We start from the raw sequence: 18247 nt of genomic DNA on the forward strand, positions 1-18247 counted from the left end.
TAAAAAACCGGCTCATCGCCCACCGGGTTCAATTATGGGTTTGAGTTGGGCTGGGCTGGATAACTGAGGCTTGGGCCGGTACCGTGTAAAACCTAACCCGTTACCGTGAATGCATACATCTTCTGGTTCTAAGTTTCTAGTGTTTACAAAACGAACGGCCGCGCGGTCTAACAACCAGAGTTCCCAACTCTGATTTCCCTTTTGAGATTCATTCTCTCGCTTTCTCCTCATTTTTTTTCCTGGGACGACTGTGCAAATGGATGAGAAGATCGCCTGCGCGGAGAAGGAGGTATCTTTTTCCTCTCTCCATCTCTCTTCCTCTCTCTCTCTCTCTCTCTCTCTCGCCTACACACTCGTAGAGCCATACAACTTAGTTGATTTATATTATAATTTATTTTATTGTTCTGCCAATAGGACTCTATCAAAAGAGCATTACTTGTTTTGGGGGTTTAAGATGCGTTTTCTGTATGCGAGTTTTTGGGGATTCAGTTTGGCCAGATAGTGACTAAGACGGGAGTCCACTTAAAGTCTTCATATCACTCGATACTTCACGGTTTGCAATGCAATATTAAGCAATCAATGAATCAAATGTGTTTTTGAACCTCCTAATAATTAACGCTTACAGTTTGGATGAAGGTACTGCAAACTGAGCCATGTTAGAATTTGATTAGTCTGCGGTTGCATATAAATTGAACTCTGAGCTGAAACGTGAAGCTAGAATCGTGCACATCCCACTGATACTCAATCCTTCAAATGAAAGTCCTATCGTGCATATAGACACTATGGAATCGTTTGGTAAAGTTCAACAAAAAAATGACAACATTTTCAATGTTTTTCTTTTCCCAGGGAGCTGAATAGGAATCATTTCTGCTTCTGATAAACAAGAAAACAATAGAAATAGTACTTTGAAACATTTCCAACCACCAACTAGGTTTCTAAAGGACCAACCAAAACAGAATTGTATTCTTTTTCTATAACCATCTTTTCATGTGGATGCATAGCAATTGAGTTAGAGATGAATAAATGTGGTATCATGGGCATTAAATTATGCTTAAAGGTGCTTGGCTGTAGCAGATTTTCTATGATCTTGTCCGAGGTAGCAGCTACTGCTGGGCTCCCCCTAACACTATAGTGGAATTTATCAATCAATGGTCTGCTTGCAGGTTAGGGTCCAGGGGTAGACTCTATTGGAAACTGATTATGCACGCAATCATGTGGTGCATTTAGGAGGAATAAAACAGAAGGGTTTTCAAGAACACGGATAGAATGTTGAGTAAAGTAATTTAAATGTCTTAGAAGATTCTTTGAGGGTCTTAGTCCTTGGGAAAGAGTTATGGGCCTGATCAACTCCTGGTTATTGACTAGCAAGCAATTTAAATGTCTTAGCCATGGGGAGTTGGATAGAATCTAATAGAAGTTCTGCACTGGTTCAGCTTGCCATCTCAGCCCTGTCACTGAGCCTAGGCCTGCTACTGAATTCATCTTGAAGTTTGATGGCAGCTACAGAAGTGTCCATGGCCATTTGCTGGCTGCTGGCAGGGGACTAATTCTAACTCCGAGGGCATTGTGATTTGGGCTTTCAGTGGGTCAATGGGTGTAGTCAATGCCTCTGAAAATGAAATAAGAGCTCTCCTCGTGGGCTTGCAAGTTGCTAAATCTATCCAAGTCTGCTCCCTATATGCTGAAGGGGATTCCAGAAATGGAATTGGATGGGCTTTGGACCTGGAGAACGGTCCATGGAGATTTGCCAACTTCCTCAATGAAATTAGAGAATAATCAGCCTCCTTAAACTGTTCTTTCAGATGGATTCTAAAGGATTTGAATCATATTGCTGATGGGGATTCCAGAAATATAATTGGGTGGTTTTGGACCTGGAGAAGGGTCCTTGAAGATTTGCCAACTTCCTCAATGATATTAGAGAATTATCAGCCTCCTTAAACTGTTCTTTCATATGGATTCCAAAGGATTTGAATCATATTGCTGATGCTTTGGCCAAGTCTGGGGTGGGTAGGGATTTTTTGTATAACGCTAATTCTTTGCCTTTGTAATTCCCTGGGTTGCTTCCAGTTATTTATTTATTTGGTTGTTTCACTTGTTTGGTTTCCCTTTGTTTGTACATCATCTCATGTACATCCCTCCCCCCCTAACACACACACACCCCTTTCTAGCAATGAAAGTTGTCTTTTCTCAAAATAAGTGCTTAAAGGGTAGCCGTTTTGTAGATGTGGATTTGAATAATTATGAGATTGTCAACAAACAAATGACTTGCCACGATACATAGAGTTCCTTATTTCTTCTTGTTGGCGTAGTTTAGTTTGATTTGATCTGACATTCTTTGAATGATGTATACTATTTTTCTCAAATAACATTTGTTTTTTTTTTCTTTTATTTTTGTCTTGGAATATTCACATGTTAATATGCTTAGGTTCTTGTCGAAATTGTGAGGTTGGCCCAAAGGCGAGGAATGAAGGGTGCAGCAGGAGGCTGGAAGGAATTCTTGGATCATTATGATAAAAAGTTGGGCTCTAGTTTAAGTGACCCTGCAAGGAGGTCAATTGATGTATTGGCTGCCTTTTTGAAGACATTCACAAAAGAAGAAGATCTAAAGGTTAGCGTTTTTGTTGTTGTTCATGGTGTTATTCACTACCAAATATGTTATCAATTGACTGATAAAAAATAGATTATGCTGTGCTTCTATTTTTTTGCAGATTTTTGCTAAAATTTTGCAATGCCATTCCAACCGTAAAGCCATTAAAAGTCTTTCTAAGAACTCTCCAGATCTCGAATCCCCTCAACAGGTATGAACTAGACAAAACTTAATAGCTGATAGTCAATGGAGTTTATAATGCCTGTCCAATTAGTTAAGTTTTGTCATATTTTGATGTGTTTCTTTGTTTTCCGTTTTTTTTTCTACCTTTTTTTCTGTCTGAATGGTTTTAACAGCTTTGAAATAATTTATGTTAGTTGTGCATCTTTCTTTAAAGCTCTTTGCTCCAACCCCTCCTCTCAGGTCTTCCCTGTTAAAGAGGTTTGGTCAAGGTCAATACCCCCCAAAATAGCAATGTTCTGTTGGGAAGCATATTATGGTAAGATCAATACTGTGGAAAACTTGCAAAAGAAGAAACCTTTTATGTGTTTGTCCCCAAATTGGTGCTTTATGTGTAAAGTGAAGGGGGAGGACTGTAACCATTTGGTGATATTGTGCTCCTTTGCTACCAATATTTGGAACTGGATTGTTTCCTTATTTGGGTGCAAGTGGAACTTGCCCTCTGAAGTAAAGCTGCTGTTCACTCCGACTGCTTTTGGGAGATTGACAAAAAGAGGGAAGCTAATGTGGAAATGTATCAGAGCCGCTACCTTGTGGACTTTATGGGAGGAGAGAAATGCTAGAATATTTCAAGAACAGGAAAGAAGTCTTGCTGAAATCAATGAATGTATATTGACAAGGACAATCTCATGGTTAAAATCTTTACATTTGTTGGCAGATTACTCCTTTGATGACTTAAGGAGAAACTGGGCAGTAGTGGCTTCTACAGTCTCCACCAAGAACAATTCACAAGTTGAATGGAAACCCCCACCGGATGGAGTGGTAAAATTGAATTTTGATGGCAGCTGCCAAGGTAACCCAGGGCCATCTGGAATTGGTGGGATTCTGAGAGACAAAGACAGCAATATGTTGTCTCTTTTTTCAGGAAGTGGGTGAAGGTGATTCTGTAAGGGCAGAGCTACAAGGTATATAGATGGTTAGTCAAATTGGATTGAACAATCTGTTAGTAGAAGGGGATTCCTAGGTAGTAGTAGGCTGGCTGAATAGCCCAAAAATAGCTTGTTGGGGCTACAAGGAACTGTTAAAGAAAGTTAAATGGATGACAAGAAATATGACTTTCAGGTTTCAGTGGGTCAAAAGATCAGCAAATGCAATGGCTGATTCTCTGGCCAAGCAAGGGGTGTCAAGGGGAGATTTGTTTTGGGTTACTTTGTAATTGTGTTTCAGGCCTGGGCATGTTTAGTGTATGTGGTTCAGTCCTCGGGGGAGGTAACATCTCGTGCCTCCTCCTAGGCTGATTGTATTTTTGTTATTTGAATTAATAAAACCACTCTCATTTATCAAAAAATAAATAATTTATGTTAGTTGGCAACCTTTCTTCACATTGTTTCATTTTAATCAATCCATTCATAGATGAAGTTTCATCTGTGTTGCTGGAAATCATTATTTTGATTCTGTTATTTGCTGGAGCACCTTAAAGTGTCTTCATTGAGGAGAAAAAGGACAGACTAGGTTTAGTAATTGTCTCATGTTGAGGCTCAGTTTGGTAGCTATTATGAATCAAACTTTGTTGGTTTGATTTATGGGGATGCATCTAATCTTCTTATAAAATGGAAGATGAATCCATTTCACAACTTATTGTGATTGTCACCATTTCACTCATGGAATTTTTCTTCTGTCACACTTTCTAAGCATCTTATTAGAAACTTTACAAGCCTGTGAATTCATTTTTTTGGTACATAGGGGAAGAATTCATAGTTTTTTCTTGATCATATTGTTTATCTTTGTTAACTTGTTATGTGGTAGTGCAGAGACTGGTCCGTTTAACTCTTGAACACCCACAGTATCCAATATACTACTCATTTCCATCCTATAATGAGGTTTGTTACTCTCTTCTCTTTTGGACATATTCATCTTTATTTTGCTTCTATCTATCTAGTTTCTCATCGATTTATCTCTTAATTTTAGTTTTTATTTCTTTAACTATTTACCCTAGATGTAAATATTTGTATGATTTTTTGTTATATGGACATGAAACAAAAGAAACTGATACTAGTAGTGCTCAATTCTAGGGTTGTTATTTCATTGCTCCATTGTTTATGATTTATTTATTTCCTTTTAGAACTTATCCTTTTTTATGGCTGTTATTTCACTTTTCTGTTGTTTATGATTCGTTTCCTTTTAAAACTTGTCTTTTTTATCAGCAAACTTGTCTATATACACATGTTATACTTCTGATTAATCCAGATGTAGTTTTTCAAGAGAATTTTCTCTTTTTTTTTGGAAAAAGCAAAGAATTAATCATATTGCATCAAAAGCGGAAAGCATGTACAAGTCCAAACCATGTACAACAGGATGCTATAAAATGGGAACACAATAGTCTCATAATCGTAAAAATTAGGCGTTATCTATGGCTTACATGGAGAGGTCAATGAACAGAAAGGAGGCACAACCAAGTGCAATGGAATCATAGACAGGATATTAGGAAGATAAGAAGGTTAGCAAGGGAACTGGAAGTGACCTTTCAAGTTTCAATGGGTACAGAAGGAAGGAAATGGATTAGCAGATACATTGGATAAACAAGCGGTCAATAGGGAACAATTCTTCAGGGCCTCAATGTAATATACAACCAAATTGGTTAGGTGGAGAAATCCAGCCTACAATTGAACTTGTGAGTTAATAGTAATTGTTCACGGCACCAATTGCTTTCCTTAGGTCTGCTTCTTTTGATGATAGACTATGTTTAGGATAATGTGAGCATTCCTTTCACCCTAGATCAGCTAAATAGTTGCATTTGAAAAATATTCTAGAATACTTTTCCTCTTCTGCAAAGACTCTTCAATTGCCAGCAGGAGAAAAAAGTCCAAGCTGGAAAGCAACCCCATACTAAGCTCCAGAGGATGGATTTATTATTGGCTAGAGTATATGCATGATTATTGAAGATCTGTATTATATCTAAGTTCAAACTTTTCCCTTGGTTAAAAAAAGGTCCAAAATGGAGTATAGAAAGCACCCAAAGAATCTACAAAGGATGGATTTATTGGCTGAAATACATGTATGAGTATGACAATTGAAGATCTGTACTATATGCTGGTCTGAACTTTTCCCTTAGCTAAAATGGTTACCAGTTTGTGAAATTGAAAGTCCTTTGATGAATATTTAGCATCACCATAGCACTTGGAGGTAGAGGGAGATTCAAAGCTGATCATTTCTTGGGCTAGGAATAAACAGCTTGTGCCATGGATCTATAGGTATGAGTTTAGGGAAATAGAAAGCATTACACAAGATCTCAACATTACATTCATTTGGGTAAGTAGGACTGCAAAGGGGTATATAGGCAACAGTTGTTTTGGGCGCTGTTGTAACATTTGTAACTTATGGGGATTGGAACTGTTTCCTTTGTAATAACCAGATTTAGCATCATTTAATAAATTTTTAAATTTCTTGCTGATAAAAAAAATAATGGCATCACCATTGACAACAATGGTGCTTAACTCATGTAATAAAGCTCATGATGTTATCTCAAACATGTTTTTCTCATTTGTTGTTTTCTTTGTCTTGCTTTGTTTTAGAAGAGGGGGACTTACTCATGTGGTAAGGTAGTCTAACTCCCTAGAGATTTTAGGAGGTTGTATAGTCCTGGTAATACCATAGTTGGGAAACTCCTAGATTTATTTCTTCAAGAACTTAGTCATGGTTCTGAATGTTGGTATTGATACTTTGCAAATGATAAATATTTTCTAAATCTTAAGTTTTAGCGATGACTCTAGGTTCAGTTAGGAAAGTCTTCTGCGTTAAAGCAATAGTTGTAATTAGAATAAGGAATTGGAATTCTTAGTCCAGAAGTTAGTTTTTCATCATTCAGAAAAACATTGATTGAATATATTGTATGTTTCTCAACTCTATCCTTTTCACATAGCAATTTTCAGGGCAAAAGTCATTTATACATGGCAGAAAGGGTCATCTTGATTTGACGTGAACGATCAGGAGGTGGACTAGCTCAGTCTTCCAGTTAAGAACTTAGGATTGTCTTCATTCATACTCTCCTGATTGAAAATAAACACCTTTTGTCCACAGATCCAGAGGGCTTATTCTTGGTGATTTTTTGTTTTCCCCCATCATTTGTGGGTCTTCTGACATGTTTTCAGTGAAGTTTCCTTGGAGCTTACCCATCAAAAAAAGTTTCTTTGGAGCTTGCACAGAAAGTGGCCTTGCCCCCTCTTTTTTTTTCCTTATGTGGATTGCTTTTCTGAATAAAGTTCTCACTGTCATTTTAGCAACACTAAAACAAAAATGTATTTGCCATTCTGGGAATAGTTGTCAAGGCGACGCCTAGGTGACAAGGCGCCCTTTGAGGCTTGCCTCACCTAATAGCCAAGCAGTTGTTTACTTTCTATTATAAAATACTTTTTTGCTCATTCTTTTTTGAGATTATAATTATAAAATAGACATTATTAAACTAAAATAATCAATTTTTGTGTTTATATACTAATTTCTTTTTATTATTTTCTTATTTATTAGGGTTTAATCAACACAAACATTGCTAAATGCTGTATTGAATCCTCAAAGACTTCAAAACCTGAACCAATAAGCAAGGAAGAACTTGAAATTTTATCTAATCAGCACATTTCCTTATTGATAAAAAAAAACAGCACATTTTCTTCTTCCATATATTCTTCTACTTCTTCTACTACTACCAATACTTTTTCTTTTATTCTTTTCCTATAACAGAAATAAGGGTTCAGCCCCTATATTTTTTGAATTTTATTTTCCTTCTCTTTCTTGTCACGAATATGTTGATTTTCTATACTTTAATATGAACTTTATACTTTTCTTATGAAAATTATGAATAATTATTAAGGAAATATGGTTATGGTACCTAGGGAACTACCCTAAGATCTATGTTTTTAACATGAAAAAATCCATCGCCTAGGTGACTAGGTGACAAGGCGTCCCCCTGTCACCTAGCCTCGCCTTGGTGCCTTGAAAACTATAAAATCCACCTGAATGAACAATTCAAGCTATTCCCCAAATTTCTAGCATATCTGACCCAAAAGAGTACATAGACCAAGGTGGCCTTCCCCCCTCTTTTTTCTTCTGTGGAATGCTTTTCTAGATTATGTTCTCAATGTCACTTTAGCAACTGAATGAACAATTCAAGTTATTTCCCAGATTTCTAGCATAAGTGACCACAAAGAGTACATAGACCAATGTACACCTCCACTGGATCTCAGCCAGTTAATTATTTGGCAATACCTCTTGTGTTCCTTTCCCATTTATGGATGCAGCAAAAACCAAATGGAAGATTAGTCCAGATTAGTCTTCTTTGCTTGAAGTTAATTGGTAACTGATGGGTTGTGCTTCTTCCCCATCCAAACTTTTGCTTGGATGGATGAAAACCTTCTGCCTCCACATGGCTGCATACTTTAGAATCCATTACCTACTACCTGATGTTGGACTGTTTGGAATGGATGAAATTGGTACATTTTTGGAGATGCTTTTGGATCCTTTGAGTAAAATAGTCAATCAAGTGAATGTTTTGCACTTTTTTTAGTATTCTGTTCTTGGATTTTTGACGTTGGTTCTAATCTTTTGATTTTCAATCAATATGATCTTTTTTGTTATCAGTAGTTCAATACAATCTCACTGACATACCCTTACCCAAACCATATAAATGCACAGATATTGATGCAAAAAGATGAAATAAACCAACAATCAGCATCTATCCTTATCACTTGGCGCCTATTAGTCATTATCATCAAGAAAATTTGGCATCAAGACCAAACAAGAAGCCAAAGTAAAATTTTATTTCAGCTCTTATTCTCCTCTTTTACAGCAATAATGTGGACCTTGTATAGACAACTATCAAAAACAAAATATGGACCTTGTATAGACTTGTTTCCCTAATATAGTGGCTCCCAAAATTATCAAAAGAAAAAAGATATAGCGACTCTTACTCATTGTCCAACTCATACATATGGTTCAATGATTTCGAAACTGACTAGGACTTCTAAAGAACCTTCAAAAATTGGCTTTTTGATCCGTTACAAGGTTGACATCAATTTCTAATAATGATTGCTACTTGGAGTTCACTGAATTTTCATAATTACATATTTTCTGTTGTACTTTATTAGTTTCCTGTAACATGCTTGGACTATTTTATACATTCAGAGTTTCTATATCTTTTTATGATTGACATAATTGGATTACCTTGTCAATTATGGGACATGCACTCCTGTTAATATGTTAGAATCTCAAAAATTTTGAAGCAGGAATGGGTGGTTACAAATCTAGGTAAAATCTCAAAGATAGCAAATTCAAATGAAATGTTCGCTGTAGATTGTGAGATGGTTCTTTGTGAAGATAATACAGAAGCAGTAGTGCAAGTGTGTGTTGTGGACCATAACTTGAAGGTATTTCTTGGGCATATTACCATTTCTTATGCACCATAAGCACTTCTGGAAATTTGTCTCTTGTTATTGTTTATTCCCTTTTCTTTTTGATCAGCAACACAGAAATTTATTAATTCATTAATAGAAAAAAGAAAAAAGAAAGATTACAACCAGAAGTTGTGAAAACACTGCCCAACCCAAAACAAGACAAACCCACCTAGTTGAATTACAGCCTATATTGTACATATGCTGTCTTTTTTTTTATCAATAACAGTAACTTTTATTAAGAAAAAATATTATAGAAAAATACAATATGAAGGGAGGGGTAAAAACACTTAACCCTCCCTAACATTAAAGGTCAGATTACAACACAGCCCAAAAGAGATTTGCTCTTCCCACCCCTTGTTTGGCCAAAGAGTCTGCCAGAGAATTGGCACACCTCTTGGCCCACTGAACCTGAATTTGCATGTTTCGAGTAATCTGGTTGATTTTCTTTTTTTCATTTAAGAACTTCCACAGACTAGAATCTTCCTCCTGCAACCAGCTAACTGTCAGCCTAGAGTCTCCTTCCACCAACAGATTTCTGATTTTCAACTGCTGGGCTCTTTTGATCCCTTCCAGAGCTGCCAAAATTTCATTTCTCAATGAATCCCCCCAGCCTATAGGTGCTGAGAATATGGCAATAATTCGGCCTTCTTCATCCCCGAACACTCCACCTATATTTGAAGGGCCTGGGTTTCCTTCACTGCTGCCATCAAAGTTCAATTTAATGAATCCCGAAGCTGGAGGAGTCCAAGCTGGACTAGGGGAAGAAGTCAAGGGAGCAGACCAAGCCACTTCTTTCCATTTTCGAATGATGTCTCCTGCTGAATAACCTTCAAATATCTTCATAGACTTGACCCAGTGGACCACCCTAACATATATTAATTCAATGATGGTTTCCCTGCTTTTTTCTTTCTCATGAAAAGTTCTTTGATTTCTTTCCTCCCACACAGTCCAGCATACAGCTGCTCCAGCACATCTCCACAATATTTTACCTCGCTTTTTTAAACGCCTCACTGATTAGTACTAAACAAGCTCTGCACACTTGAAGGGAAGGTCCACTTGCAACCAAAAAGAGAGGGCAAGAAACTAATAAGTGATAACAGCTCTCACCATTCTTCTTACATAAAATGCACCAGTGCAGGGATAAACACCAATTAGGCCTTTTCTTTTGAAGTAGGTTACAAGTGTTACACTTTTCTAGGATAGCTTCCCAGCAAAAAGCACCCACTCTGGGAGGAATTGGTCTACCCCAAACTTCTGAGACTGGGAAAGGAGAACCAAGGACCAGATTGGACTGTGTTAATTCTTTGAAAAAAGAAGAGCAAGAGAAAATACTCGACGGAACAAGAGACCACGCCCTATTGTCCACTCTGGAGGGGTCAATAACTACCTCCTCCAGAATCTTAAGCAAGTTAGAAATGGACTCCAATTCAGAATTTTTGTGAGCCCTTCTAAAACCCAGATTCCAATTAAAAGCAGAATTAGACAAGGTAAGAAAGGTGGCTACAGGCTCATTTTTAAACCTTGAGAGAGAAAACAAAGAGGGGAACTGCTCCTTCAAAGGAATGTCACCCACCCAAATATGTTCCTAGAATCTCAGACATACCAAAAACAGAGATCATACCTGATAAAAGGAAGAAAAGAAGGATGGCATGAATAGACGTCCAAGGAGAAGCCCTTGTAGCCCTAGATGAGATCCCCGTATCCCAGCCATCTGCCTCTTGCCCATGAATAGTTAGGATTATTTTAGCCCACAAATTCTCCCTTTCTTTATTCAATCTCCATAACCATTTCCCCAAAAGAGCTTCATTCTTCTTCTGTAAGTTACTCAAACCCAGTCCACCATCACTTTTGGCTTTTGTAACCAAGTCCCACCTAACTCTATGGTCCCTTTTCTCCTCCCTTGGTTCCCATAAGAAATCCTTCATTAATTATTCCAAAATCCTACATACTCCCTCAGGAATTCTAAACACAGACAGAAAGTAAATTGGAAGGTTTGCCAATGTTGACTTAATCAGAGTTTTCCTACCACCCAAAGATAGGTAATTTTTCTTCCAAGAGGCTAACCTTTTTGTGAATCTGTCAATCACCGGGTTCCAAAAGCTCCTCTTGGTAGGGTTATCCCCTAGTGGAAGCCCTAGATATTTCAATGGCCATTAAGCGGTCTCACAACCCAAAACTTGAGCCCTTTCTTCCACCTCTCTGACACTCATATTGATGCCAATCACACAACTCTTATCAAAGTTTACTTTGAGGTTAGCCACTTGTTCAAACACATTGATCACCAGGCACGAAGTGATAGATAGCATACATGGTAGACTGGAAAATGGATGGGGTGCGGGTGTATCACGTCAAGCTACGTTGGCTTCCTCGTGGAAAGTAATCCAGAGTATCCTCCCTCAGTTTCTCAACTTTGTCAGGTATAATGTCAATCCTGGTACCTCTGTTCTATTTTGGGAAGACATTTGGGTGGGTAATGTTGCCCTTAAAGACTAGTTTCCGTATCTCTATTCTATTTCCCTTTACAAGCAAAAAACTGTCTCTCATTTTCTCCCTTCTCCTGTTTCATCCCCCTCTTTAAGTTGGGACCTTGGCTTCCCGAGAGGCTTGAGGGATGATGAACTTAACAGTGTTTCAGATCTGTTGTTCCTTCTTGGCCGTGTCTTTTTGGACCCTCTTAGTTTGGATGTGAGATTATGGTCCCCTCACCCAAAAGGTTACTTCACCTGTGCTTCCTTTTTTAAATCCCTTTGCTCTTCCCAGGGACAATGGGGCTTTCCAACCAAGGAGATTTTGCCTAAACCGGTTCCACCTAAAATTATTATTTTCTGCTGGGAGGTGTTTTATAGAAAGATTATTACCCTGGACTGCTTGCAGAGGAAAAGGCCTTCCTTGTGTTTGTCCCCTAACTGGTGTGTACTTTGCAGGGCTAGTGGTGAGGATTGCTCTCACTTACTTGTAGCTTGCTCCTTTTCTAGTGCTATTTGGAGTTGGATTTTCTATTTGTTTGGGTGCAGGTGGAATATGACCACATATTTAAGTCAGTTGTTCGATCCCTCCTTTTTTGTGTGGCCTACAAAAAGAGGAAAAATAATGTGGCGATGTATTAGAGCAGCCACCTTGTGGACATTTTGGGAAGAAAGGAATGCAAGGGTTTTTAAGGAGGAAAGAAGCTCTCAAGCTGTTGAGGAATGTATCTTAACTAGGGCCATCCATTGGTTAAGAACTATAGGAAATCTATAGTGTGGATGCCTTCACCTGAAGGATGGGTAAAACTGAATTTTGATGGAAGTAGCCAAGGAAACCCAGGCCCATTGGGGATGGGAGGGGTGCTGAGAGATAATGAAAGCAAAATATTAGCATTGTTTTCAGGTCCCGTGGGAATAGGAGACTCCAATAGAGCTGAGTTGTTAGCGGCGGTGCAAGGTATTCAAATTGCAGAACAAATAGGAGTTCAGCACTTGGTAGTTGAAGGGGACTCTGAGATTGTTGTGGGATGGCTCAAAGAACCAGCTTCAGCTATGTGGCGACATAGAGATACGTTAAGGAAAGTCAACTGGATCACAAGAAACATGACTATTACCTTTCTTTGGGTGGGAAGATCAGCAAATTCCTTAGCGGATGGGTTAGCTAAGGGACTTCAAGGGAACTTTTATTTTGGGCTGCTTTGTAATGCTAGTTCTGGTTAATTTTGGTCAATTCTGTTTTTAATTTGATGTAATACTTGTTAGAAGAGGTAACAACTCGTGCCTCCTCTTGAGTCTACTGTATTGTCTCATATTTCTGATTTAATAAATCATACTCATTCATAAAAAAAAAAAGCTTTAAATTACTAACCCACCTAATCTCCTCCCCACCACAAAACAGAATTGTGTCATCCGCAAATTGTAGATGAATGACCGGAACCTTGTCCCTCCCAACTCTCCAACCACTTACCAAGCCTCTAGAATTTACTTTCTCAATAAGCCTCCCTAACACTTCAGCAATCGGGATAAAAAGGAAGGGTGAGAGGGGGCCCCCTTGCCTAATACCCCTAGTAGCTAGAAAATGATCTACCACCCTGCCATTCACCAGTATAGAATAGTGGCATGTTCTGCTACACCCTTTTATCCACTTGCACCACCTCTGCCCAAAACCAACGGACTCTAATACTTCTAGCAACAAGGACCAATCAACCAAATCATAAGCCTTCTCCAGATCCAATTTGCACACCAGCCCTTTCTTCCCTCTTCTTTTAAAATCTTCCACTCTCATTTGCTATTAAGATTTGGTCTACAATTTGTTTATTCTTCACAAAAGCACTTTGATTAGGGTATATGATTGTGGGAAGCACCTCTCTAATTCTTCGGGATAACACCTTAGCAATGATCTTATAGAAGCTATTTACCAAACTGATGGGTCTAAACTCTTTAGGGTGGCAAGCTCCCTCCTTTTTTGGAATTAAGGCAATAAAGGTAGAGTTCAGGCCTGGATTTATCACCCCTCTTTAAAAGAATTCCGAGAAAAACACTTTGGATAACAGCCTTAATTATCTCCTAGCAGTCTTGATAAAAAGCCATCGTGAAACCATTAGGGCCCGGGGCTTTAGATCTATTCATAGAGAAGATGGCATCCTTTATTTCTTCCAGTTCAAACTCTCTTTCCAACCACTCAATCAACGCATGGGGAGCCTTGGTCAATCCAACCCTTTAATCCTTAATCTCTTGTTTAGAGGCCTTCTGAAGATAGATTTGAAATGTTCCACAAAGCCCCAACAATCTCATTTTGTTGGGTTAAAGTTGTACCATCAACCACCAATTTAGAAAAGAAGTTCTTCTTTCTTCTGCCATTAGCTATAGCATGGAAGAATTTTGTATTCCTATCTCCTTCTTTTACCCATTTGTGTCTGGATTTTTGCCTATAGCATGGAAAAATATTGTACATATGCTGTCTTTGAACTCCTTGTTTTGCTAAACCATCTACTAAAACTATTAGCAGATCTCCTAGCCTACTTGATTTGAATTATCATATCTCCTAGCAGATTACCCCCTCACCTTTCTTTATCCATCCCACTATCAGCTTGAATCTCCTTCAAGAATCAATCTTGCAATTCACATATCTCTAGCCAACTTAACCCCAAACACTGCAGCAAAGGATTCTGCACTTACAGCATCATCTTGCTCAATTGGGCCTGAAAACAAAGCACGTATACAGCCACCCTCATCTCTTATCACCCCTCCAATTCCTGATGGGCCTGGATTGCCCAGACTACTCCCAACAAAATTCAATTTTAACCACCCACCTATTGGGGGAGACAACACCTCAAGGGGTTTTGGTTTCCTAGAGGAGGATCGAGCATATGCCTCCCCCAAACTGTCTCTCAAAAATTCTTGAGTTTCTTTCTTCCCAAACTGTCCAATCACTGCTGCCCGAGTGCACCTCCACAGAATCCTGCCTCTCTTGGATGTGCAACTCAACATAGAAGGGCTAAACAACCTTTCCAAGCTTGGTGGAGGATTCCACCTGAAGCCAAAAAGAGAAACAAACCATTCCCAGATACAGTAAACAAAGGGATGGGAGATTAAAAGATGGAAAGCAGCCTCACCATGTAGCTTACATAAAAAACACCAGTTAGGGGCTAAGGACCAATCTGGTCTTTTTGTTAATTTCCTTCAAGTGTCAGTTATATGCCTTTTTTTTTCCTTTCAGATGGTGTAAATATCTGGAATTTTTTTCAGGTCAAAATTAATGAACTTGTGAACCCCAATAAAGCTGTTGCTGATTATAGAACTGATATTACTGGAATCTCTGCAAAAGATTTGGATGGAGTCACCTGTACGTTGGCAGATGTACAGGTAATATAACATCTCTTTGAAAGTTATCTGGAGCTACTTGTTTTTTGAGTGTTTTCTTGAACAGACTTAAGGCCTTTTACAGAGATCACTGAAGAAGCTATTAAAGCATGGGGCTATTTTAATAGGCCACAGTCTGAATAGTGATCTAGAAGGTATTTTAAGGATCATATTCACATTTCAATCTGTTTGAGTTTTCTACCCTGTGAATTCGTTGGATATATTTTAAAAAACTGCTTCTCTTTAAGATGCCTCAAATTGGTAGCTTTACATTCTTCTATTTCTGTTTTACAGCACTGAAATTGGATCATGCCAGGGTAATTGATACATCTTTCATTTTCAAATATATAAATGCTCCTGTTACCAGAAGGCCTTCCCTAAATAATCTATGTAAGGTAAGTTTCTGAAAGAATTCTTATCATCATTTGGGCATATTTTAACTTCTCTAGGTATAAACTGATTAAGTTTCAGTATACTAATTATTTGGTCTTTTTCTGTCCTTTGGCCATTACATTATCCACATTAGTGCTTGGTAAAACTGGCCAAACACTCTAAACATAGCCTTGCCAACATTCTGAGTCCTTTAAATGTTTGATTTGGATGATTTATCTATTTACAATTCATTCCCTCCCCACCTTCTCTCCTCAGTTCCCCCTACCCAGAAGAAGAGGAAAAGAATTGTTCTGTATGTATGTGGATCTATGTTGGTAAATGATTTGCAGCATGGCAACTAAACTTCCATTGCAGTATATTGCTATATCAGTCTATCACTTTGTCAATGATTTATGAAATAGATAAGGCATTTAATAGTTCTTCACTTCTTCTAGCATTGAAAATAAAAGAAAAGCATCATACTAATTTTATCCACAATGTTTTTTCCAATATAGGCTGATAAATAACATTTTGTGACATAGTGGGCATTGCGTTTGAATCAACTTTTTTTTTTCTTGGGGCTACACAATGGGGCAGCAGGATTTGATCCCAAGTCTCCACTACAGACTGCCAGAGGTCTTACCAACTGAGCCACCATCAGTTGGTGTGTTTGTATAAACTTTTAGACACAAAATTGATGTAAATTAATACACCATTTATGGTTGATAATGATGCTTTTTCATTAAGATTTGGTAGTGAGATTTTTAACCTTGTTTATGATTTACTAGAGTGACTGGTTTGTTTTGAACTATTAGAAACCTAAATGTTTTTCCATTGGTTTATCACTTGGCAGTCTGTTTTGGGGCATGAAGTTCGGAAGCAAGGTGCCCAGCATAATTGTCTAGATGATGCATTTGCAGCAATGAAATTAGTTCTTGCCAAACTAGAGAAGGGATTTAATGAGGGTATTACCATGCCTCACGAAGATGTAAGTGAATATATAAGATGTCCTAAATTTTATATCTACCAATCATAAAGCCTTGCTAATTTCATCATGTTCTTCAAAACTATAGATACCTGAAACAGAACTAGCGAAGTTGCTGATTCATGGAATACCAGTTGAGGTGCCCAGCAAAGAATTAAAGAGAATCTTTCCCACGGACTACATGGTTGAATTTCAGGTTGAATATTTTTACTTGGTTCATTTTTTGTGGGAATTCAATTTTAGGAATAAATGGATTCAATTAAAGCATTTCAATCATCCAGGGTTTTGGGTTTCACCATCTGATGGATTTATTAGGACCTGTGCAAAATTTGGCCTAGTTGGAAGATCAAGTAACCCAAAATTTGTGGCCCATTTTTAATAATTAACTCTTAGACAGTGACTCAGTGAGCACGTGGCTAAATGTTTTGTTGGCAGCCCAATTTAAAAGTTCGAGGACAAAAATATTCTACATTTGCCATTTTCAAGGATGCACAGGAGGCAAGTCAAGCATTTGAAAGAATTGAAGGCATCAGAGAAAAGGTACATACCAATCGAATTGACCCTAGTTCATTTGAAGTTTTAATAAGAGATTGCATATTGAGCAATATTTGAAGTTTACTTCACTTTTATCAATAGAAATTCAAGTTACACCAATTTAAAATTAAAAGAGTCCCAACTGCATTGTTGATAGATATGTCATGGTTAACCAAGCCATTAGGTTCTCACCTATTATATCGAATGGAGAATTACTCTCTTTCACACTCATACATGGGTGCATTTTGGTGTTTCCATGTTGTACTTGGGAGTTGTAAGGGTGTCCATGGACCGGTAATTGGACGGTCCAGACATTGAATTGGAACAGTCCAAAATATTCATTGGATTGGATTGGACCTGGTCCATTTATAATGGACTCACATTGGACTGTATCGGATTGGACCAAATCCAGTCCAACTGACACCCCTAGGGAGTTGGGACTTGTGAAGTTTGTGACCCTGCATTATTTATAAGTTACAGCTGAACTTTCTTTTTTTTTTTTTTTTTTTTTTGATAATTCAGCTGAAACGTTCTTTCTAGATAGGGAACAAACAATGTTAGCCCAATTTTTCAGTCGGAATATGGTAGAAAACTTGTGAGGCAGTGATGCTACACCATCGAGGAAATGACACTTAGGTATTTTGATCATTAATTCATCATACAGGTTATTGATGATTCCGGATCTGTGGCAAACATAGATCTGTATAGTGGGCCACCTAACCAATCACAATCACAATTTGTGTCCAATGCATATATAAAATTGGTGTGTTCACTCGTGGTTGGTTACATAATCCATCATTGTCCATGCATTTGTTTGCAGCAGATCGCAATGCATTGATGATCAATATGGAAATTGAAACTGACGTAATTTTTCGATCCTCCCTCTGTTAGGACTCGCGAGGACGACCCCAGAAATTCATCTCATTTCAACTAAGCACTGGAGCAACTACCAGCCTCTATGTTCGTAAGATGGCTACTGATGACCTTGATCCATCTGTTGAATCAAAGAAGAGATTGCTTCAAGAGGAGAGGATCATAAATGAGACTAAGAAGTCGAAGATGATGACCGCCGAGGAGTCAAAGCCAAGCACCGAATCAAATCAATGTGAGCACCTTATCAAGGAGATAGAAAGATTGAAAGAGGAACTTAGTAAAAGGGAAGAAGAAAACCGTAATTTGCAAACGATCATGGCTGCTCTTATAAGGAAAAGTGGGCTTTGAAATGTATTTTCATTCATAATGCAAACCATCTAGGTGTTGGTTTTTGACTTTTTTCATTATATATGATATAAACGTAGAACAGGAATTTCTTTCAGTCAAA

General features: G+C 38.0%; 1 protein-coding gene across 2 annotated transcripts; it reads left to right on the forward strand.

Annotated features, from left to right (window-relative positions):
* Positions 1-128: 128 nt before the first annotated feature.
* LOC104607051 (small RNA degrading nuclease 1-like) lies at positions 129-18247 on the forward strand. Of its 2 annotated transcripts, none has more exons than XM_010272540.3 (12): positions 129-289; positions 2426-2608; positions 2709-2798; positions 4579-4647; positions 9037-9180; positions 14922-15038; positions 15121-15190; positions 15330-15430; positions 16261-16395; positions 16481-16588; positions 16828-16932; positions 17818-18247. In XM_010272540.3, exons 1-12 carry the CDS (start codon positions 257-259, stop codon positions 18145-18147), a joined length of 1485 nt encoding a protein of 494 aa, XP_010270842.1. In that variant the 5' UTR covers positions 129-256; the 3' UTR covers positions 18148-18247. The 2 variants fall into 2 exon arrangements, with proteins under 2 accessions (XP_010270842.1, XP_010270848.1); XM_010272546.3 differs by having other exon boundaries at positions 130-289; positions 9040-9180.

This window comes from Nelumbo nucifera, chromosome 5 (assembly GCF_055504915.1).
Source record: "Nelumbo nucifera cultivar China Antique chromosome 5, China Antique-T2T, whole genome shotgun sequence".
Lineage (NCBI taxonomy): Eukaryota > Viridiplantae > Streptophyta > Magnoliopsida > Proteales > Nelumbonaceae > Nelumbo > Nelumbo nucifera.